The sequence below is a fragment of the Pseudoliparis swirei genome, chromosome 5 (assembly GCF_029220125.1).
Source record: "Pseudoliparis swirei isolate HS2019 ecotype Mariana Trench chromosome 5, NWPU_hadal_v1, whole genome shotgun sequence".
Classification (NCBI taxonomy): Eukaryota; Metazoa; Chordata; class Actinopteri; order Perciformes; family Liparidae; genus Pseudoliparis; species Pseudoliparis swirei.
The window spans coordinates 4345961-4371575 of NC_079392.1; the positions used below are offsets into that span (position 1 = coordinate 4345961).

The 25615-nt window shown below is 43.3% G+C and overlaps 1 protein-coding gene across 5 annotated transcripts in view; it reads right to left on the bottom strand.

Annotated features, from left to right (window-relative positions):
• lrp8 (low density lipoprotein receptor-related protein 8, apolipoprotein e receptor) overlaps positions 1-25615 on the bottom strand; it is a 137284-nt gene that overhangs the window by 31819 nt on the left and 79850 nt on the right. For all 5 annotated transcript variants that reach the window (XM_056414663.1, XM_056414662.1, XM_056414661.1 and 2 more), the window contains exons 4-6: positions 15267-15395; positions 4860-5234; positions 583-705 (exon numbers count right to left, since the gene is read on the bottom strand). In XM_056414663.1, the coding sequence (XP_056270638.1) occupies positions 583-705; positions 4860-5234; positions 15267-15395 (627 nt within the window). The remainder of the gene's footprint in view (positions 1-582; positions 706-4859; positions 5235-15266; positions 15396-25615) is intronic.

Below are 25615 nucleotides of genomic sequence, written 5' to 3' on the forward strand. Positions count from 1 at the left end.
TGGTGTGAAAGCAGCCTAAAAAAAAAGTAAAACAATGCAGAGAATACATTTCATATATGTATGGAACTATATGTAATACGACAGTAAAATAAGGTTTTCATTTACACGATTTTTAAGGGCAGTCCGTTCCAGTTTTGGGGGAAGAGGGGGGGGGGGTATTTATTTAATTTCTGTGTATATGTATAAGTCAAAAGAGATTTTAGGCGCAACACTTGCTGAGACTCTTTTAACGGCCACATTGTGGCCTCGTGCTTCAGGATAACTTCTTTAGTTTCTCATGAGGCGGATCAGATTAGATTAGCATGGGACTACAGATGAAAAAAAGAGCCTCTTGGCTAACTCTGGCACATTGACTGAAATATTTGTATTAATGTGCACTGTCCCTTATTAAATGAACCCAGTAAAAAAAAAAAGCATCCGTGCTGCTTTCCACGATATCCTCGGAGAATTTTCTTTCGGGCACGTCAAAGGACTACTATCGCCACTTTTTTGCTTTCTGCGGCTTAATCCGAATCTCCCGGAACCTTCGGGACACGGAGGTCAACTCGGTCGACGGCCCGCGTGGAGGAGCGTCGCGCTCACCGTTGACGCAGCCGGCTTCGTCGCTGTAGTCGGGGCAGTCGTGGACTTTGTTGCACTGCTTGGTGCCGTGGACACACGAGCCGTCGCCACACTGGAACTCATCCGGTCGGCACGTGAGCAGAGCTGAGGAACAGCAAACGGCACACGGAGAGAAGAATTAGCCGACTTGTTGTTATTATTTCATTTCAGCGCCGGGAATACAAGAGGGCAAAGGGCAAAACTGCCCCGAAGAAATATAATTTTGGCCCCTGATATCACGAGGAGGGGGGCGACACATGCCGCCATAATTGAGATGATTTAATGGCGTTTTATTTTTGTTCTTCGTTGTGTGTGTCCTATCTGTATTGCCTGTACTAGGTAGGTACACATAAATAAAATAAAAAAATAGAATTTTTCATTTTGAAAAAAAAAAAGAAATAAGTTGGAATTGTTAGTAGTTGTATAAATTGTTTTAATAACAATAAATAACCACAAAGAAATAATTTATTTTTGTTCTTTGTTGTATGTATTGCCTGTACTAGGTAGGTACACACAACACAATTCAATAACTATAATTTTTTATTATAAAAAAAAATAAGTTGTAATTGTTAATAGTTGTACAACAAAATGTAATAACAATAAATAACCACAAAGAAATAAGAATAACATTTTATATGATTGGCTGATTTATCTTTTTTGTTCAAAAAAATCGAGGAAAACACTTTGAATCTGTTTGCCATTTTATGACAATTGCTCATATACTGTAAGCCTAAATAAGTATATTTATTATTTTTGAATAAAGGTTAAATGTTATTTCACAATTTTCCAAAAGTAAAAAAAAATATATATATATATTGTTTTTAATATATATATATTTTTAAATATATATATTTATATATAGATATATAAATATATATATTTAAATATATATATATATATATATAATGCGTTGGTCTCATTCTGCTCTTCTTCAACTGCCCTATGAAGATGTGTGTGTTCAGTATTTTCTTCTTTCACATGAGGCCAACCTGGAAGTGCATCCCAACCCAACACTCATCCTTCACACACTCCTCTCACCTCTCAGATCAAAAGCCCCGATGGGAATGAAGACGAGGCTCGTCTTCATCCCACACGCTACGTGACCTATTGGGTGTGTGTGTGTGTGTGTGTGTGTGCATACGGGTCCATTTGTTTGTGCTGGGTTTTTAACGCCCACGGCGGGTTAATTCAACTCATTCGTCTTGTTAAATGGCCGCTTTAATTATTCATGTGTTGTGTGTTTTTCGCCATGGGAACGGAGGCGGCCATGATGGATGGAAGACGACCGCTGTATCAGGAAATGTGGAATAAAACACACACACACACGCAAACATACACACACATACACACACACATGAAGACACACACACAAACACACAGATGTGACACACACATGCAGACACACACACAGATGTGACACACACACACGCAGACACACACACACACACACACAGATATGACACACACATGCAGACACACACACACACAGATGTGACACACACACACAGATGTGACACACACACACAGATATGACACACACGCAGACACACACACATACACAAAGAGATGTGACACACACACACACAGATGTGACACACACACATGCAGACGCGACACACACACACACACACACACACCTCTCTCTACCTCCTTCTGTCTCATGGATCCTGGTCCATGCCGACTGGTATGATGACATGTATCCAGGTGTCTGTCAGAACCAGACAGTGTGTATATATATATATATATATAGTGGGCGGAGTCATCGTGACCCATTGGTTCGTGGACCTTATGGCGCCTCGAGCCATCTTGACTTTTGTTGCATCAGATGAATGAAGTTATCAGTCAGTCACAGAGTAAGCCCCGCCCTAAAGCATCCCTGGTCCCTTGGTACCGCTCCATGGTCCCTTGGTCCCGGTCCATGGTACCGGCCCGTGGTCCCTTGGTACCGGCCCGTGGTCCCTTGGTACGGGTCCATGGTCCCTTGGTACCGGGCCGTGGTCCCTTGGTACCGGCCCGTGGTCCCTTGGTACCGGGCCGTGGGTCCCTTGGTACCGGGCCGTGGTCCCTTGGTACGGGTCCGTGGTCCCTTGGTACCGGGCCGTGGGTCCCTTGGTACCGGTCCATGGTCCATTGGTACCGGGCCGTGGTCCCTTGGTACCGGGCCGTGGGTCCCTTGGTACCGGGCCGTGGGTCCCTTGGTATCGGCCGGCACAGAAAGAATGAATAAAAATATGTTTTATTTTGAGAAAATGCAATTTTGGAGACGCTTCCGCAATCGGGCCGAACCGGAGGGCGACGCCTCCTTAGAAACACTTTCTTCTGCCTGACTCTTGTGTGAAGGTGTGTGTGAAGGTGTGTGTGTGTGTGTGTGTGTGTGTGTGATTCACGTCGTATGCACGAGGCTGCTATCATCTCCCCGAGTGGTGTGTGGGAGTGTGAAGAGGAGACCAGATGGGGGTCTCGCTTGATGAAGGCCCTTCATGTCCCACACATGCAAACGCACACGCACACGCGCACACACACACACACACTGCAAAAAAACGCGTCAACACACACTCAGAAGTTCTCCCTCTGCTTCCACAGATCACACGGTTGCATGGCAACGCACTCGGGGATCATCACGTTAGTTATTGATCATCCTTCAATCGTTTGGTAGCACGGCGACATTCATCTCGTAGTCTTTCTTCACAACACAGGACTGTCTCAGAAAATTAGAATATTGTGATAAAGTTCTTTATTTTCTGTAATGCAATTAAAAAATTATTAAATATTAAAAGAATAAAAGGCTTGCAATATTTCAGTTGATTTGTAATGAATCCAGAATGCATGACATTTTTGTTTTTTTAATTGCATTACAGAAAATAAAGAACTTTATCACAATATTCTAATTTTCTGAGACAGTCCTGTATATATATATATAAATACACATATATATATATATACACACATATATATATATACACATATACATACATATATATACATACACATATATATTATATATATATTTTTTTATATTTAATATTTTTATATTTAATTTAATTTGTCATTAGTATTGTGTATTGTGTATGCATATATGTTGTATATATACATATATATTTTAGTTTATATTTTACTTTGTATACTTCTTGTATATATCTATATCTTTCATCCCTGTTTTTTATATTTTGTTTTATATTTTATTTTTTATTCTTGTGTGTTTAGTTTATTGGTGCTGCTACTGTTACGACAAATTTCCCCTTGGGGATTAATAAAGTATATATTTATCTATCTATCTATATATATACATAAACATATATATATATATATTTATATACATACATATATACATACATTTATATATATATATACATATATATATATATGTACAGGACTGTCTCAGAAAATTAGAATATTGTGATGAAGTTCTTTATTTTCTGTAATGCAATTTAAAAAACAAAAATGTCATGCATTCTGGATTCATTACAAATCAACTGAAATATTGCAAGCCTTTTATTCTGATTTATTGCTGATTATGGCTTACAGCTTAAGAAAACTCAAATATCCTATCTCTAAATATTAGAATATCATGAAAAAGTATACTAGTAGGGTATTAAACAAATCACTTGAATTGTCTAATTAACTCGAAACACCTGCAAGGGTTTCCTGAGCCTTGACAAACACTCAGCTGTTATAAATCTTTTTTTTACTTGGTCTGAGGAAATATTAAAATTTTATGAGATAGGATTTTAGAGTTTTCTTAAGCTGTAAGCCATAATCAGCAATATTAAAAGAATAAAAGGCTTGCAATATTTCAGTTGATTTGTAATGAATCCAGAATGCATGACATTTTTGTTTTTTTAATTGCATTACAGAAAATAAAGAACTTTATCACAATATTCTAATTTTCTGAGACAGTCCTGTATATGATATATATATATATATTATATTATATATATATATATAAACTCTGTCATATTCATTGAATGTGTTTATGTAACTCTGTAACGCTTCATTCTGGTCACATGACATCTATTGTTCTGTCCAGAGGGATCCTCCTTCTTGCCAGTCCATTGATCCGATGTGAAAGGTCAAAGGTCAGGGATGTCGTATGTGTACAGATTGTAAAGCCCTCTGAGGGAAATTCGTAATTTGTGATATTGGGCTATATAAAATAATAAAAAATGAAGATTTTTGTAATAAACAAATAAAAAACACCACCCATATCCGTGAGAAGCCCTTCAGTCGCACACTTCTTCACACGCAGCCGGCGGACTCACGGCAGTTGGCCTCGTCCGACTTGTCCTTGCAGTCGGCGTCTCCGTCGCACCTCCAGTTGCCGTGGACGCACTCGCCGCTGCCGCACTGGAGCTCGCCGGCGGGGCACCGCGGCTTCCGGGGCTCCGTCCGGCGGCTGCAGCGCTCCATGGACTCGTCCGACTTGTCCTTGCAGTCGGGGTCTCCGTCGCAGCTCCACAGGGCCGGGATGCACTCCGAGTCGTTGCAGCGGAACTCGTGCTGGCCGCAGGCGGGAGTCGGGCACTTGTCCTCGTCGCTGCCGTCGCCGCAGTCGTCGTCGCCGTCGCACGCGAAGATCGGCGCCACGCACTTGCCGTTGCGGCACGGGAAGTCTTTGGAGGGGCAGGCCTTGGCGTCTGCACGGACCAATGGGAGAGGGGGAGGAAACAATTATGTTTTGGTTTCTTTAAAGACAAAGGTTTGATTTTTGTTTATCTTTTTTTGGGGCGTCATTGATTATATTTAATCGGCTTTGAATCAGATTATTCTCATGACAGAAAATATTGTGAAAATGGGAGGGTTTATACACATGACCAATGGCGTGGGAGCATGTCATATGACTCAAATCCCATCGTTTTTTTGCACTTACACTAGCGTTAACAAGTTTGGGGTCACGCAGAAATGTCCATATTTTTTATAAGAAAAGCACTATTTTTTTCAAGGAAGATAACTTTCAATTAATTAATCATAAACACTCTCTACATAGTTACTGTGGTAAATGACGATTCTCTGGTGTGTAATGAAGTCTCTACAGAGGTGTGTAGAGGCCCATCTCCAGTGTTCTAATGGTACATTGTGTTATCGCCTTAGAAGACTAGCGGAGGGGTAGGAAACCCTTGAAAAACGTTTTTTTGTGAGCGCAGCTGAAAACAGTTATGCTGGTGAGAGAAGCTATACAACTGGCCTTCTTTTGAGCCACAAGAAGAACAACATTAATATTTACAAGAAAAATCAAAGTGTAAAGATGCATTCACATGGAAATAACCATTTTCTTAAAAATTCCATGACTTATTCAGGTTTTCCATGACCGTACGAACCCCGCCTGGTTTAACGTTGTCCTGCCGAGCCGTGGCGTGGGAGCGTGTGTCATATGTCACACACACACACACACACACACACACACACACACACACACACACACACACACACACACACACACACACACACACACACACACACACACACACACACACACACACACACACACACACACACACACTTGTCAAAGAAGTTGACCAGGTGTTCTAGCTGACGATCACAGATCGGCACTAAAAGCAGGACTGCCCGTCTGCTCTCCAATCAGCTGACAGACGGCGTACCAGCTGATGGCGTCGTGGTTTTGGAGAGGGGGATTAATGGTCCGTATCTTAGACGAGCGACGTCTTCATCTGCTTTGTGAACCGTCGGTGTGAACGCCTTATCTTTCAACAAGAGCGTCAATAAAAGAAAAGAGAATACATCTGTGTTGAGTCGTGCGTGCCTCGTGCTGTCAGATCCACGAGGCTAAGTGCAGACAAATTGGCATCTATATTCATGAGGGACGATGGGATGAAAAGGAGAGGGAAAGGATTTCTTTTTGTTTGTTAAATTATTCAACGTTTATTAGAATAACAGCCACGACCACATCCAGCACTTCAGTGGATGTTTTCAGGGTGATAGAGACAATTTCGGATACACTGAGCACCTCTCTCCTCTCCTCTCTCCTTATGGATGTTTTAGGATACACTGAGCACCTCTCTCCTCTTCTCTCTCTCCTTATGGATGTTTTAGGATACACTGAGCACCTATCTCCTCTCCTCTCTCCTTATGGATGTTTTAGGATACACTGAGCACCTCTCTCCTCTTCTCTCTCTCCTTATGGATGTTTTAGGATACACTGAGCACCTATCTCCTCTTCTCTCTCTCCTTATGGATGTTTTAGGATACACTGAGCACCTCTCTCCTCTCCTTTCTCCTTATGGATGTTTTAGGATACACTGAGCACCTCTCTCCTCTCCTCTCTCCTTATGGATGTTTTAGGATACACTGAGCACCTCTCTCCTCTCCTTTCTCCTCATGGATGTGTTAGGATACACTGAGCACCTATCTCCTCTTCTCTCTCTCCTTATGGATGTTTTAGGATACACTGAGCACCTATCTCCTCTCCTCTCTCCTTATGGATGTTTTAGGATACACTGAGCACCTCTCTCCTCTTCTCTCTCTCCTTATGGATGTGTTAGGATACACTGAGCACCTATCTCCTCTCCTCTCTCCTCATGGATGTTTTAGGATACACTGAGCACCTCTCTCCTCTCCTCTCTCCTTCTGGATGTTTTAGGATACACTGAGCACCTATCTCCTCTCCTCTCTCCTTATGGATGTTTTAGGATACACTGAGCACCTCTCTCCTCTTCTCTCTCTCCTTATGGATGTTTTAGGATACACTGAGCACCTCTCTCCTCTTCTCTCTCTCCGTATGGATGTTTTAGGATACACTGAGCACCTATCTCCTCTTCTCTATCTCCTTATGGATGTTTTAGGATACACTGAGCACCTATCTCCTCTTCTCTCTCTCCTTATGGATGAATTTACATCTCTCCATCACACATTATTAACTCTGCCTCCTCCTCAGAGTCTTTGTGCCTTCACGTCTCATAGGGTCATATGCCTGTGTCTGATACCTCCTGCCATGCCCCCCCCCCCTCCATCTCTGAGGCAAATTCGTAATTTGTGATATTAGGCGACATAAAATAAACTGAATTGACTCAAAACAGTAGAGTTCTGCATAGTTCTGCTGGTTTTGGGACTGGTGTAGTTGCGTGACCCGTCACTTTGCCCTCGCTTCACGCTCCATTTAAAAAAGCGAACCCGATCAAGCAGGATAAAAAGGCAAAAGGTCATCTACTTCGGGAGAGGCTAAAATGTCATTTTCAAAAGAAGTGCTCCGGTATGACGGCGATGCATCACACATCCATCTATTTGTGCAAATTATGATTATAAAGCGGTTCTTTTGTCGGTGTTGTCAGAAGGAGATAATCCTCTTCACGCGCGCTGACAAATGACAAATTGAAACTAATGGTGCATCGGAACGTCGCTTCCTAAAACAGCGAACGAGCCCTCTGTCAAGGTACTAGTGATGATGGCCGACCCGCTTCACCACCTGCATGTTGGACATTTACAGGAATGACGATAAAAAAAAGAAAAAAAAAGGTAGAATCAGAAAGCAATTACTTGATAACACCTATTTTTAGAAAATAAATTATACAAATTTAAACAATGCCAATTTTTAACCGCGTGAAATAAATGTTGATTGTACTATAGTTTCTTGTCACACGTGTATGTATTTAATCAGTATTTTTAGGATACTTCGCTAATGTAGCATGATGCTATGTTGTGTAGCACCATTATTGTGGCTATGAATAAATTAGCAAAACATAAAAGAGGAAGAAGGGTGCCAGAGGAAACGTCCGCCTGCCGATTCGATGGGGATTAAACGCCGAGGACGAGTTTTAAATCGTACTTTCGATGCAACACATTCGGCAGGAGGACCAGAGGGCCCCGCGTGTGTGCGTGTACGTGTGTATGTGTGTGTGTGTGTGTGTGTCAGATAATTTGACATGCGGTCTCTCTAAGGGCTCTTTACAAAGTGTTCATCGGTGCTTCGGCTACATGAGAGGTCGATGGCGTGGTGCGCTCACACCTCCGTGACACCCGACACCAGACAGACAGACGGACGGACGGGCCCCCGGGGCCCCCGAGCCCTCGGCTCTTCTTCCACTTGTCGGCACACAACAGTGATCCCCGTTCCCTCGTGGAATAGATGAGACGGACGAGTGAGGAAGAGGAGAATTCAGGATGGATTCATCACTGAATGACAAAAGGGCTTCGGAGGAAATTCACTTCACTCCAATGGCCAAACCGGGGTTGAGGAGGCACAAGAGGCGGAGCTACACGAACACGGAGCGTCGGTTCCATTTGTTTCCGAGACCAGGGGTCAGCAACCCGCGGCTCCCTAAAGGCTTTGACAAAAAAAGAATATATATTTATCTATTTATATATATATGTATAATAAATACATTATAAATAAATATATGTATATGTATATATATACATATATATTATAAATAAATTATAAATAATAATTATAAATAAATAAATAAATATATATATACTTCTAGCCATGTGTTGCTCCATAAGACTAAAAAACTCATACAGGTGTTTAATCACTTTATTTAGAATACAAATACAGTTTTATCTGTGCAAAAAATAACTAATATTTGGCCAAAATATTTATTGTGGCTGCAATTAAGTTGTTATCTTTAAAAAAACAAAAACAATAGAGTGCAACCTGTGAAAAACTAAACAAAACTAGTTTAAATATTTGGTAATAAAGAGTTTTACACTGTGTATCTTTTTTCAAAACAACAATATCTACGCCTGCTGATGCAGTGAGCCACTGAGATGATTATTTTATACATGTTTTTAGATTTTTTTATGATGTTTATATATCGATGGAAATGCTGAGAGGGAGAAAAAAGAAGAAAGAAAGAAAGGAGACGCAGAGGTGAAATATTTCTGCAGACCTATAATCAGATTTTTGACTGAAGTATGCAGGTGCGCATATTTTAGCCGCCTATAAACCGTATTGAGTAATCTACAAAAAGTTGTTGTTGATGTTTAGGTGCTGAGTTTCCTGAATTTATGTCATTTGGCTGTATGAAATATCTTGTTATTCATAAATAACCCAAGATGACATCATATGGATAAAAAGACAAAATCCAGTTGAAAAAAACTCTGCGTTTACATTTCTGGCTCGAGGGTCTCCCACCATCCTGCAGTCTGGCTTTGATTGACATGATATTTCACAAATTATGATTAATAAATTGACCAGATGAAAAAAAGACCTTCCTTATAAAACGGAGGTCTAGATTCACGCCACACTTTTCTGGCCCGAGCGTCACGATGAATCATAAACCGTTAAAAACTGAATAAATAACACAAAAATACACGCACAGCACTTTATCGTCTTAATACAGACTTTCTATTCAGATATTATGCTCGTGGTTTGTAGAGACGGGTCCCAGGGAACATGAGAAGAGCTCACTTCATCCCTTCATCCCTTCATCCCTTCATCCCTTCAGAGTGACGGAGGAAGAGAAACGCAGGAAACAATGTCACGAATGTCCCGGAAAGTGTCGGTGTAAACTGATTGGTGGACACCAGGGAGAGACTCTCTGTGAACCACCTTCATGACGAGGGGGGGACTGTGGGGAGAGGGAGAGGGTGTGGGCGCACACACACACACACACACACACACACTGAATAGAACAGGATATTTCAATTGCTCAATCACGGCGACATCTGACAGCTGCCTCTCTAGCAATCTCAGATTGTGTGTGTGTGTGTGTGTAGGTGTGTGACAATGTCCTCGTGTGTCTATATATACATGTACGTGTGTGTACTGCCATAACATCCATTGCACATCATTTGGGCCATTAAATGGAGATATAGTGACATGCCATCACTCTATGCTCAGGATGCGCACACACGTACACACACACAGTATGCACACACACACACACACACAGTATGCACACACACACATACAGTATGCACACACACACACACACACAGTATGCACACACACACAAACACACACACACACAGTATGCACACACACACACAGTATGCACACACAGTATGCACACACACACACAGTATGCACACACACAAACACACACACACACAGAATGCACACACACACACACAAAGTATGCATAGACACACACAGTATGCACAGTATGCACACAAACACACACACAGTATGCGCACACAAACGCTTACACACACACACACAGGGTATGCACACACACAAACACACACGCACAGCATGCACACACACACATACAGTATGCACACACACACATACAGTATGCACACACACACAGTATGCACAGTATGCACACACACAAGCACACACACACACACACAGTATGCACACACACACACAGTATGCGCATACACACACGTACACACACACACAGTATGCACAGTATGCACACACAGTATGCACACTCACAAACACACACACAGACAGACAGACACACACACACGTATCTTTTGTGTTTCTATTAACGAGCATTTGTCATGCATTGAGCGTAAAGAGGGGAAAAATCAATTAATCCCAGTATCAGTTCTCATTCAAGTGTGTGTGTGTGTGTGTGTGTGTGTGTGTGTGTGTGTGTGTGTTTGAGAGTGTGTGTGTGTGTGTGTGATCTTATTCCACTCGTGGAAATGTAAACCTCTCTGGTGATCAACCTTAAGCACGCCGGACCATTACTGAATCACCGAATCGGCCCCTCGACAAGCCACACGCACACACACACACACACACACAGGCACGCACACACACACACACACACAGGCACGCACACACACACACACACAGGCACGCACACACACACAGGCACGCACACACAGAGGCACACACACACACACACACACAGGCACGCACACACAGGCACACACACACGCGCTGTGAGCAGGTAAAGAACCCTTTCATTATGTTATGAAAAGGGGAAGCCGTCAGTCACACACAGACAAATAACGGTTCTTAAAGGGTTCTTTAAAAGGCTTTGTGGTTCCACGAAGAACCATCTCCTTCTGGAGAACCATTGTTTCGTTTTTAGACACCATTAATGGTTCTTTGAAGAACCATTTAAGGAAATGGTTCTTTAAATATTGAATCGGGTCAAAATGACCCGAAGGCAACACAAGGGTTAAAGAACCCTGGTTTCGTGGAACCAGAAGTGGTTCTTCTATGGCATCACTCTGAGGAACCATTTTCGGTTCCAGATGGCACCTTCAACACACACACACACACACACACATACACACACACATACACACACACACACACACACACACCCTGAAGCATGCACACACTCAGGCGAGCAGCCCAAAACAAACATGGTTCCTCGTGAACATAAACTAAAGGCTCATAAACTTTCTCCTCCTCTGGAGAATCTTCTGGAGGGAAATGTTTTATTCAACAGCTGCAGGATGAGCTCAATTAGCAGCTGATTAACGCTGATGTAGCCGAGAGCGATGGAGAGATCAACGGTGGAGGAGGAGGAGGAGGAGGAGGAGGAGGAGGGCGGGAAGGAGAGATGGGGAGGAAGGAGATGAAGAGGAGGGAGAGATGGGGAGGAAGGAGAGATGAAGAGGAAGGAGAGATGAAGAGGAGGGAGAGATGGGGAGGAGGGAGAGATGGGGAGGAAGGAGAGATGAAGAGGAGGGAGAGATGAGGAGGAGGAGGAGGAGGGCAGGAAGGAGAGATGGGGAGGAAGGAGAGATGAAGAGGAGGGAGAGATGGGGAGGAGGGAGAGATGGGGAGGAAGGAGAGATGAAGAGGAGGGAGAGATGAAGAGGAGGGAGAGATGAGGAGGAAGGAGAGATGGGGAGGATGGAGAGATGGGGAGGAGGGAGAGATGGGGAGGAAGGAGAGATGAAGAGGAGGGAGAGATGGGGAGGAAGGAGAGATGGGGAGGATGGAGAGATGAAGAGGAGGGAGAGATGGGGAGGATGGAGAGATGAAGAGGAGGGAGAGATGGGGAGGAAGGAGAGATGAAGAGGAGGGAGAGATGGGGAGGAAGGAGAGATGGGGAGGATGAAGAGATGAAGAGGAGGGAGAGATGGGGAGGAAGGAGAGATGGGAAAGAGGGAGAGATGGGGAGGAAGGAGAGATGGGGAGGAAGGAGAGATGAAGAGGAGGGAGAGATGGGGAGGAAGGAGAGATGGGGAGGATGAAGCGATGAAGAGGAGGGAGAGATGGGGAGGAAGGAGAGATGAAGAGGAGGGAGAGATGGGGAGGAAGGAGAGATGAGGAGGAGGGAGAGATGAGGAGGAGGGAGAGATGGGGAGATGGGGAGGATGGAGAGATGAAGAGGAGGGAGAGATGGGGAGGAAGGAGAGATGAAGAGGAGGGAGAGATGGGGAGAAGGAAGAGATGAAGACGAGGGAGAGATGAGGAGGAAGGAGAGATTTATTTCGTGTTTTTAAGTGTTTTTTAACATTAGAGATTTACGATTGTTTCTCAGAACTTTTTTCTCAGTAATTACTTCTGTTGCTGTTTTAGAGCGACTCACAGGAATGTCTCCGTCTGCATAAACATAAATAAACAAAAGCAGCTGATGATGATTTATGAGCCACACTCTGTTTTAATAAATAACGATGAAGACGAGATCTCCTCCTCCTCTAAGGAGTCGTTTGTTTCTCATTTGTAAAACGTTGGTTTCATTCCTCTCTTTTCTCGGAGCTTCTTCAGTGTGAAATAATAATAATGAGATTACTCTCGTCAAAACGTAACGTTAAGATACTTTAGGAATTTGTGTTCATTAAATTATTATTTTTTTTAAACGCCATTTTTGGCCAATGAATAAAAACAATCTGGTGGGAAGATTGAGCCTAATACACACACACACACACACGGTCTTTCTATCACACACGCACACACCACAAACACATATACACACACACACACACAGTGTATTTCTATCACACACGCACACACACAGGGTCTTTCTATCACACACACACACACACACACAGGGTCTTTCTAACACACACACACACACACATGCACAGGGTCTTTCTTTCTATCACACACATACACACCACATACACACACACACACACCACAGGGTCTTTCTATCACACACACACACAAATAGAATCTCCCTGGATGTCTCAGTCATACTCTCACACACACACACACACACACACACCCGCATACAGATGTTCATATATTCAGAAAGTGTGTGTGCACACACACATTTGAAGTGGTTTCATTTTCCATCAAAGTAAAATATGACATGCGATCAATACTCTGTGTGACATGCGTGTGTGTCCGAATGTGTGTGTGTGTGTGTGTGTGTGTGTGTGTCTCAGGCTGGTAATCAATAAGGCTGTGGGGCCAGATGTTTGCGCTGATGAAAATCAATCCCCTTTACACAGCTTCACTCCCAGCTGTGAGTGTGTCGGCTGGTGCAGTCATGTGACGCGGGGGTGTTCAGTGTGACTCGTGCAGATGAAGCCATCTGTGAGTGTGTGTGTGGGGGTGTGTGGTTCATGGGATGGATCTGTGTGTGTGTGGTTCACGGGATATATCTGTGTGTGTGTGTGGTTCATGGTATGGATCTGTGTGTTTGTGTGTGGTTCACGGGATAGATCTGTGTGTGTGTGTGTGTGTGGTTCACGGGATAGATCTGTGTGTGTGTGTGTGTGTGTGTGGTTCATGGGATGGATCTGTGTGTGTGTGGTTCAAGGGATGGATCTGTGTGTGTGTGGTTTACAGGATGGATCTGTGTGTGTGTGGTTCAAGGGATGGATCTGTGTGTGTGTGGTTTACAGGATGGATCTGTGTGTGTGTGGTTCATGGGATGGATCTGTGTGTGTGTGGTTTTCAGGATGGATCTGTGTATGTGTGTGTGGTTCACGGGATGGATCTGTGTGTTTGTGGTTTATGAAATGGATGTGTGTGTGTGTGTGTGGTTCACGGGATGGATCTGTGTGTGTGTGTGTGTGGTTCATGGGATGGATCGGTGTGTGTGTGTGTGTGGTTCATGGGATGGATCGGTGTGTGTGTGGTTTACAGGATGGATCTGTGTGTGTGTGTGTCTCATTGGATGGATCTGTGTGTGTGTGTGGTTCATGGGATGGATCTGTGTGTGTGTGTGTGGTTCATGGGATGGATCGGTGTGTGTGTGTGTGTGGTTCATGGGATGGATCTGTGTGTGTGTGTGTGTGGTTCATGGGATGGATCTGTGTGTGTGTGTGTGTGGTTCATGGGATGGATCAGTGTGTGTGTGCGGTTTTCAGGATGGATCTGTGTGTGTGTGGTTCACGGGATGGATCTGTGTGTGTGTGTGTGTGTGTGGTTCATGGGATGGATCGGTGTGTGTGTGCGGTTTTCAGGATGGATCTGTGTGTGTGGTTCACGGGATGGATCTGTGTGTGTGTGTGTGTGGTTCATGGGATGGATCGGTGTGTGTGTGTGTGTGGTTTTCAGGATGGATCTGTGTGTGTGTGTGTGTGGTTCATGGGATGGATCAGTGTGTGTGTGCGGTTTTCAGGATGGATCTGTGTGTGTGTGGTTCACGGGATGGATCTGTGTGTGTGTGTGTGTGGTTCATGGGATGGATCGGTGTGTGTGTGTGTGTGGTTTTCAGGATGGATCTGTGTGTGTGTGTGTGTGTGTGTGTGTGGTTTTCAGGATGGATCTGTGTGTGTGTGTGTGTGGTTCATGATTCATAATTTTAAATAATTTGAGAACTTGAAGGACCATTCTAAAACAAGCACGTAGAAAACTCCTGTGCCGCCGTATTACCGCCGCCGGCCACCAGGCTTACCTGCGGCGCACTGGTCCTCGTCCGCCCCGTTCTCACAGTCCCTCTCTCCATCGCATCGCCATGACAACGAAACGCATTTGCTGGCAGCCCCCCCGCAGTCAAACTTCTCCGGCGGGCAGGTCTGTCGGCCTGTTTGTGAGGAGGTGAAGAGAGAGAGAAGAGCAAGAGAGAGAGAGAGTAGAGAGGGAGAGAGAAAGAGAGAAAGAGAGGAACAGAGGAGAGAGGGAGAGGGAGAGAGGAAGAGAGGTTGAGGGGTAGAGAGGGAGAGAGAGAAAGAGAGGAACAGAGGAAGAGAGGGAGAGAGAGGGAAATGGATAGCAGATGAAAAAAAGTCGGGCAGGAAAGCAAATGAGAAAAGAAGCAGGGAGGAGGAGGAGGAGGAGGAGGAGGAGGAGAGAGAGAAGGGACAGTGGGTCAATGGAACAGTGTGAGAACTTGTTATCTTGTTGTCGGGCAGATTCTCCCTCAGAGGAACGCAACCCGACACCCAGAGAGACCACTGGACACGCCCCTCACTGGACACGCCCCTCACTCAGAGATTTAATGTTTTAATTCACTTAGGCTCAAAGTCACATTTTAAAATGATTTAAATCTGAAAAATGAAAAAAAAGTGCGAAAAAAATCAGCAAATGCATGCTGGGAACACAGGATGACTCGGCATCGCTGGATCAATGACTCAGGAAATAAAATAATTAAAAATAATTATTCTAAACAATTAGCTCACTAAAATACATCAGAATACAGAACGCAAATACATATAGGGCCGTGTTGTGGAAAACCTGATTTAATCAAACATGTAATTGTGTAGACTGTAGAGAGTTTGTGAAACACACACACACACACACACACTCCGGGTGTGAGTGAGCAAGTGGTCCCTCTTGGTGAAAGTCCATTACAGAGGGACAGGCCATTGTTCCGACATGTGTAGCCCGTGGGGTTTGGTACAGGGAGAAAAACACAGCCGTCCAATACATCAACTTTACAGCGAGTCCCTGTGTCTACACACACACACACACACACACACACACACACACACACACACACACACACCGGGACTCCATGGCCTCAGATTACATTACAGCGCCGTGTCAAACTCAAGTCTATCAATTATACATATTTGACCACCAACATGCTTCTTGGCAACCAGTTTGAGTGCTTGTTATGTGTGTGTGTGTGTGTGTGTGTGTGTGTGTGTCACATCAATAGTTCCCTCTGGGATTTGCCTATTTCAGTCTCATTCTCTATTTATTCGTCTCGTATTTCTTTGTCATGTTGTCTTTCTGAGCAGTACGGAGTGTGTGTCTGTGTGTGTGTGTGTGTGTATGTGTGTGTGTGTGTGTGTGTGTGTACGTTGCAGGTTTCTACATCGAGCTGGCATTTGATTGGTCGGTGGAACCGGACAGGTTTTTGGAGTTTTGTGGGTTTTCTCTCCGGGTCTCATCGCTGGTGTTGATCTTTTGGACGACTTGGCCTTTTAAAAAGAAGAGAAGCCTCCCGCACCTCCGAGTGAGCAACAACAACAACAACAACAACAACAGCAGCAGCTATTCTACTGCGATGGTGTGAATATAAACATCAACGTGAGGAAGGAGGCGATGGTCATCTGACATGTCGCTTACAGTTCAACCAATTTCAATGTGTCTTGTGTTTGGAGATACTGTACTACACACTGTACACAACACTGACCTACACAACGTGTGTGTGTGTGTGTGTCCAGGGGCTACTTTCGTCCTCACTCTCATTATGAACCCACGCAGTCTCGACTGAGCGTGTGAGCGACAGCCGGATTAAAAGGATGCAATTAGTCTGACTGACCATTTCAGGCCCTGGTAGTTGGGAGGGGGCGGAGTCATGGACCAGCTGCCAATCAAATGACAGAGAAAGAACAAGAGAGCACTTCATTGACGTTGATCATGACAACATCAATGATATGATTTTCATCCCAAAGGTGTAACAGCGTTCACAAAATGAAAAGGGCACTTTTTATGTTCTATTATTATATGTTAATGTCGGCTCAGTTGCTCTCTTGGCCTTTGATATTATACAATAGCAGCGTAATATAAATTCATAGCATTTATAAAACATTCGTCTATATTTCCGCCTCAGTCAGTTGGAGTGTCGCAGACCATTCAGAGACGATAACAAAGAGATGTTTCCCATTGCCTGCAGGAATACGATCCGGCTGATTTGAATAAACATAAGTGGCAGTGCATGAAGGTAATTAGCATTTTCACTGTTTTTATTATTATCATCATTATTATTATAAGTACCTCAGCATAAACTCACCCAGCTCACCGTACCAGAATACAATTTAAAATCAAAGAAAAGAATGAATCATCTTCTTTCTAACAATCAAGCTTTTTTTTTTCTCCGTCTGACTTTACCAATCCAGATGGTAATGTTGTTGATAATGAAGTTGCGGGAAAGATTCTTTCCCCCAGACATTTAGAAGTCGTTGCTTCGCACAGATTGTCCCTCTCACTAAATGCTGACAGCTGCATCCAGCGGCTCTCAACAGCATCGACGGACTTACGGAGGGAGGAAGCTGTGGAGACGTCTGAGCCTGCAGAGCTCTTGCAGGACTGCGATCATATTCCAGGTCGAGTGCAATTATATCGACTGCCACTCTCACCGCACACGACCTCGTGAAGGTTGCATCCCGTAAGAATGTTTAGAGATAGGACGACTTAAATGTAAAGAAGGAGAGAAAAGCAGAGGCCTGCTGTGAAGAGCCCGGGGGGGGGGATCAAATATGAGCACTTGGACCTCGAACTGCCAACTTTGTTGTTAAAGGACAAGCCGCTCTTCCCACTGATCCACCGTCGCCCCCACAACACACTCAAACCACTGTGGCGCATCTTTGTGCAGACACACACACACACACACACACACATGGCCAGAACTACATATAGCTATAATCCTTATTTTCAGCTGCCAGGCTCAGGCGTTTAACTGAATTCACTATTAATTTGACTTTTTATTGAAACAATGCCTCAGTCGGCATACAAGAGGGCAAACACTGGGGCTGTTAGCATGCCGCTGACGTGCTCTCTGCCAGTGAAGACCGGCTGAGCCCCATGACGCTCCGGTGGAGCTGCTTCGTGGCGAGCATGGTGGTTGCACACGGTTAGCTCCCAGGTGGGCGCATGCATTCGAATGAGTGTGAAATACGGTGAAACAAAAGCATGTGCAGTCAGTGAATATATCCAGGGAATGCAAAACAAAAAATAGAGAAACAATTGGTTTCTTGAGGTCATACCTCCCCGCAACTTCTTATCATTGACAGTATACCATTAGCTAAATGTTGAAAACTAGTCAGTAAACTTAATTTTTAAGCAACCTCAAGATCTTCATTCAAATGGCATAAATACAAATTTGCATTGGCTGCAATTGGAGTATTTAATCATCTTATTAATTAAGAAGTAGGCTGCACTTCAATAAATACAATATTAGGTGAGTTTATATGGTTTTATTGGATTTTATTCTGAGAAAAAAACACTGTCCTTTAAATTTTTTTTTTGGCAAAATAGTTACTGAACTTCATTTTAAACGACCTCAAGATCTCATTCAAACACGCATGAATACAAGTTTGATTGCGTTTGCATTGGCTGCAACAGGAGGATTATTAATTAAGGAAGTAGGCTACACTTGTGCGTAATTGAATACAGCTCTTTAACCCTTGTGTTGCCTTCGGGTCATTTTGACCCGATTCAATATGTAACCCTCCTGTCGCCTTCGGGTCAATTTGACCCGATTCAATGTTTAATGTCGGTGTTCTTTCGGGAGTCAACAAACAAACATAAAGTACCTCACACTTAAACTTGGAAAACAATATTAATTCTAATAATTTTCTGGAGATTTTAATAGCTGGGGTCATATTTACCTCAAGGGTAAAATATGTTAGTAAATATAAAGGTAACAGGAGGGTTAAACATTGAATCGGGTCATATTGACCCGAAGGCGACAGGAGGGTGAAACATTGAATCGGGTCAAATTGACCCGAGGGCAACACAAGGGTTAAGTGAGATAATATGGTTTTATTTAGAGAAAAACTCTGTCCTTTCAAAAATAAAACCGTTTTCCCCCTATATTTCTTGGTTCTAGTATTTTGAGATTGATTCTGTGGAATTTAAAATAGTCCTTGCCTATTCCCGGGGTCACACAACTCATTTGGCCCACATGGGACCATGCCGTCTTTGAATTCAAACGAGTCCAAGTGGCTATTCGGACTTGTTATTCTCCTCACGCCTACATGTGCATCGTGAGCAGGGTGTTTAGGGGTGGACTGAGCCGGGCGCTGTATGCTAATGACGTTTTGATTAACTACCTTCTTAATTTCCCTTCACACGGAGGGAAATCGGAGCATTGTCCACTCTCCAGCTAGCTGCCTGCCTAGCATCACAGCTAACGCTCAGGTTGATTGATTCAGATGGCTCGTAGCCCCGCGGGCTAATGCTACGGTAATTTATTTATCATGAGGTGTGTGTACGAGGTAATGAGTCATTCTCACGTCACTGTCTACCACGGTGAAAACATTCAAACAAAAATAAGGCGTATGTGCTAATGTAGCGCGTGTTGACTGGATAGCTAACGGATGATTTACTCGGTACTGGCATACAGCATTATAGTTACAAGAATATATAAAACGCTTACAGCTACGCTGAATTCCCTCGCACCCCGGGCACAGCTGATTGATGAGGTACTGTGCTTTAACGTCTATTTATGCAAACATCTGAATACCGTGTCTCATCAATATTATGAATGCCTGAATACTCTGCACGGCCGTGAATAACAATTCGCTGCGCATATATTCCGGGGAAAAAAATGCATATGCTATTTTCCCCTTTTTCTTTATTTATTATCAACGTGTGAGAATATGGATAGTACATGTTAACTCGAATTAAGCACAAATAATGATGATAATAATTTATGTAAATAAAAGAGAGAACGTGAACACGGAAATCGGGTCCGAGAGCTCGTCGTTTGAGACCGCGTTTACACGATGGGAAAACAAATATATTTTCATGCGTTTTGGCCTTTCATTTACACAAAAACGGAGGTTTTATCACGGAAAACGATCATTTCTAAAAACTCCGGCCAAAGTGGAGATTTCTGAAAACTCAGTTTTTGTGTTTGCGTGTGAACTAAGTCAAACGGAGTTTTAGGTTGTCAAACGTCACAGTATGCGACTAAAAATGCTTCACATCATGTGAGCGTCCTATGTTTACAGTTAGTTTGCTTATGACTTTACTTTCCTCTGACTGCCTTAATTTTCGTTGTCAGGTGCGCCCGAGTTATTTCCTCCTTGACATGAGGATACTCCTCGGAGGTCTCGGACGGGTACTGTTCTCAGAACAATGCCAACATATCCCTATATTTAGTTTGGCATGATTCCCAATCCACATTATCGAGTGCTTTATTTGCCTTATAATCTAAGGCGACTCGAAGCAGCAGCTCCACTTCGCTGTCTGTCCGTACAAATGAACCTCGCGTCATATTTACTCTCTAAAGGAAAAGGAAGTTGATCGTGTTTTTCGTAGTTGTTGTTGGTTTTGAGAATTCTGATTGGTTTGCATGTCTTTATCCTTCTCGTTACACTGCCGACTACAGGTTTGGCATAGTTATGATGGGTTCATATAAACAGAAACTTTTTTGAAAACGACCTTGTGTGTACGACGTTATTTTTGAAAGCGGAGGGGCAGAAATATTCGTTTCTGTAAATACCCGGCTATGTGTAAATGTGGCCTAAGTCTCGCCGACAGATCAGTGATCTCACTGGTCAGATAACGGCTGATAATAATAATTAAACTGACGTTTCCGCCATGAGTTTGCACTATAAACTGCTGAGTGGCTGCCTGAGAGCAGTAAAATGTTATCGCTTGGCTACTCTGCAGTAACAGGGGCATCCCCCTTGAATCAATACACAACCGTGTCCTGGCATGAGTCAGTCTGCTTAAGAGACCGTATCGTATTTTAGACATTGAATTTCAGCGACTAACAGACGCTTCACAGACGGATTCCCTTTTTATTTCTAGACTCTGTTTATACCTGGAAACACGAACGATAAATGTACCGATATAGATGCGAAACAACGAGGGCAATAAGGCAGGTCAGAAAAAAGGGAAATAGAGTATTGGTCACTGAATAGAGAATATATATGCGGGGGGGAAACTGGGACCGAGGCAATTAGAGGAAGACGCTCCAGAGACGCACTCGGGAGAGACGGAGAGGTATTGGGTTGGAATCTGATCAAATTGAGGGCCTCCCGAGGGCCTGATGTAGACACGCACACATCAGGTCGCTCTAAAAGTCTACACCAAGTAATACGAATACATAAAGCATGTTGATTAATGCACACAAAAACATGAGCGCAAACAAAAGCACACAAATGCACATTTAAGCATTTGTAATGGTCATTTTTTTCATTTGCATACAACACATCAAGCTTGTTCTGCAGTATGAAGTCCCATTTTTTATCATTTTGGTAAATGGTGTGACAGACCACATCATTTTGACTCAAAAAACAATGATAAAATAATTGGTTTGAGACATTTATTTACATGCATCTACCATTTTAGTCATATATTTCACTGTTTTTGTGAGCCCAAGACATTTGGTAAACTAATTGCAAACACTAAAACAGTCTGTCCACATGAGAAAAGGTATATTTTTTACATAAGATATGAAAATTAACTTCAATTTTCAGCTTTAGGGCCATATTATCTCTTTACACTTGTGCCTTTGGACAATTGTGCTTCATTTTATAGAGAGCTGAGATTGTTCTGCAACTTTTGATGTAAAACACATGAGTATGTGTCATATGCAAGAGCCTTTAAAAGGTGAATTTAAGAAAATTGTGTAAAATCAAATAAATAACCCCGGACCCCAGAGGGTTGAGGACATATGTTGTTTTCTAATTTCAGTGTCTGCAATTTCATTCCAAAGAAATGGACTCTGGTCGAGGGTGTGGGTCATCTCTTTAAATCATGTGCATGCAGTATTAATGAAATGCTTTACTTTTAGTGCCGTAACCTTTCCAAAGCAGAAGAAACCAACGGAGTAGACAAAAGGAGGCCGGGGAGCCTTAAGCTCTATTGCGTCCACGATTCATACGAGACCAGAGAGGTACGGACGAGACAATTATCATCGTCCAATGCTGGTTTGATAGGTTGCAGCGGGTGAAATCGTCATGGCGACGCTCCATAACCTCCTTCTAAACAGCGGTCTTATTTTCGAAGGCTTGTTATCCGATGTGAGGTCAAAGGTCAGGGATGTGTCGTATGTGTACAGATTGTAAAAGCCCTCGGAGGCAAATTTGTAATTTGCGATATTGGGCTGTATAAAATAAACTGAATTGAGATGATGGTGTGTGTGTGTGTGTGTGTGTGTGTGTGTGTCTGTGCCCATCATGAATAGATAGTGGTGTATTGGGACCATCGGGTAGGTAGGTACAACTCCAATGTCAGAGGGGATTTTTCTAGTTTAGATTTACCTCTCTAATGCACTCCTCCTTCAGTTCCTGGTGCTCTAAAAGCTTTATTACCACATCCAAATATATAGCGCTTTGATCTTAGAGAATTATTATTTATTTTTCTTCTTCTATTTTAGATTTAGCACTCTAATACTAAAGAATATCCAATTGTTTCCCCTTGGATATTTAAGACTTAAATCTTAGAATATCTCCAGAGAAAAACTTCTGAATTCCCAAGATTTAAGTCTTAAATATCCGAAGGGAAAAAAAAGGGATATTCTTGAGTGATCCAACTTTGTAAAGTGAAGAGATGTGAACAAAAAGAATACACCCATCCTTGCTTTCTCTCTTAACAGCGGTCAGGCTCTGGTCAGGCAATAACTGTGTTCATAAACCATTGGACAATATTTAATATAAATATTAAATTAGTTAATCAACAGGAATATCATTAACTATGTTGATGAATTACTTCCGTTTCATTGGTTCCTGCTTCCCATGACGGGATGTACAGCTTTTAGTTTTCATGATTATATCTGGGAAGTTGAGATGGGCATTTTTCACTATGTTGACGTTTTATAGACTAAATGATTCAGCAATTAATCAACAAAAGATAATGTATACAAAACAAATAGATCGTAATGAGAGGCGTCTTTATAACACGAGTGTTCCCGTGTCGAGTGCTTTTCCTCCCTCAGACGGTGCAGCGATACCAGTTTGATCAAAACGATGCCGAGCGTCCACTGGACCGACACTTTGAAGAGTAAATATAAAAGACATCACTCCACTGCACAGTTTCTATAAAGGCAGGTTTTTCCTCCTCGAGGCGCAACGCTCAGACGCCTCGGAGCTGTCAAGTTAAGAAAATGGGTTAAAAAAAACGAGTTTCTGAACCCGCATGAGACGTGGAGGCCCGACTTCACAGGTCAACAACTCCTTCCTGTTGCCCCGTCAACTCGTGTCCACGAAGCCACACATCACTTGTAATGTGCGTCATCCAGCGTACACACACACTGCATGGCCACGGTTATTGTGGAGTGTGTGTCCGTGTGTGGAAGTGCACACACTGCACAGCAGGCATTACTGTGTGCATGACTTCCTGTTGGGATTAGTCCATGTGTGCATGTACCATAAGTGTGAAGATGGTTACATACATGTATGCGTGACTGAGCATGTGATCGGCTGTTTATGATATAATGTGTGTGTGTGTGTGTGTTTTACATTTCATCGCCGGGAATTGGAGCATGATGTTTCACGGCCATGTGCAATGAGAACGGCTATGGGGTGACACAGAGTTAATAAGATGAGTGGTTGACAGGCTATGGGATGGAAAACAAACCACTGGAACTAAATAGAACTAGAACGGGCACTCGGTAGAGCGCATACCTTCGCATATCACCAGATTGGGCATTGAATTATGAACATGTTGGCATTAGTTGCATGCCAATTGGTTAAAAATTGACCGTGCTATGGTAAAAAGAAGAATTTGACCTTTTCATGGCCTTGCCCTTGACCTTTGACCCGATTGATCCCAAACTATAATCAAATGGTCCCCGGATAATAACCAATCATCCCACTAAATTTCATGCGATTCGGTTTAATACTTTTTGAGTTATGCGAGTAACACGCATACAAATAAATAAATAAATAAATACACGGCGATCAAAACATAACCTCCCGTATTTTCAATGCAAAGGTAATAATACGAATGATGTCAATTTTATTTTCACCGTAACTTGATGAGGTGAAATATTTCGAGGATAGGGCGGCTGCCAGTTTCCTACATCGACTACCTGGGACCCAAAATGCAATCACACGACTCCAGGGATCTTTGACCTTTTCTCTTTAAAGCTCCTGGAAACAGCACTCAGACTAAAGGTCACACAGAAGGCCGGAGTCGGGCCAGCGGGTTAAACGGGGGCGGCTAAAGGTCGGCGACGGGACATCGGTCCGAGAACGAGCGCTGGAGAGTCTGGCATGAAAAAGGGGAGAACGAGCGAGAACAATCTGGCAACGTGTGTCTGGGGGGGGGGGGGCCTAAATGGGGACTTGATTAGCGATCAGAGGCAGCTGAGTGAACAGGTGAAGGGAGTTAGACTGACGAGGTGGGCGTGGCTAAATAGAGTGAGGAGGGGGTGGAGCTGAACTGTGACGCCAGCAGAACTAGTTAATATATATAGGAAGATTTGCAGAGTATGATATTGCAGCAATGTCCTTTTTTCACACTTTTCCGTGTAGTTTTTTGACTTTAAAGTTTGGCACTGAATGGAAACGAGCAGTTTGGACTTAAAGGCGAAGGTTGTGTTGCACTAATTCCCCCCCCCCACCAACCCCCACTTGTCCTTCAGATGTGAAATCCAATTTACAGAAAGGGCATATGTGGTTAATAACAAATTATATTTTAAATGAAGGTTAGTGTTGATTAGTGGCTTTTCATTGGAACACTGATCTGCTATTACTGCGTCCCCGATGTAGGTGTGTGTGTGGGGGGGGGGGGGCGCTGGAGAATGCTGGAGAGAGAAAAGATCAAAGTCAAGAGAAAGGAGAGGAAAACTGATCCGGAGAGAGCAAGTGCCGAGAGGTAAGAGGACGGCAACAGAACAAGAGGATATGACAATAAAAGCAAACGGAGTAACATTAGAAGAAGAAAAAAACACACAGGGAGCTTGTGACAACAATGAAAGTCCAAAAAGTATTCTTAAAGTAGAAAGGAAGGATGCTGCCGTTCGACTTTATGCAAATTCAGCACATTTAGAATGTACAAAGTGAATCTCAGAGAGGGGCCTCTTCAATGTGGGACCATTAACCCAGTCTAGACTGTGGGTCCGTCACACTGCCGTGGGGGAAGGAGTACAGCGGGACACCAGGAGACTCTTAGGAA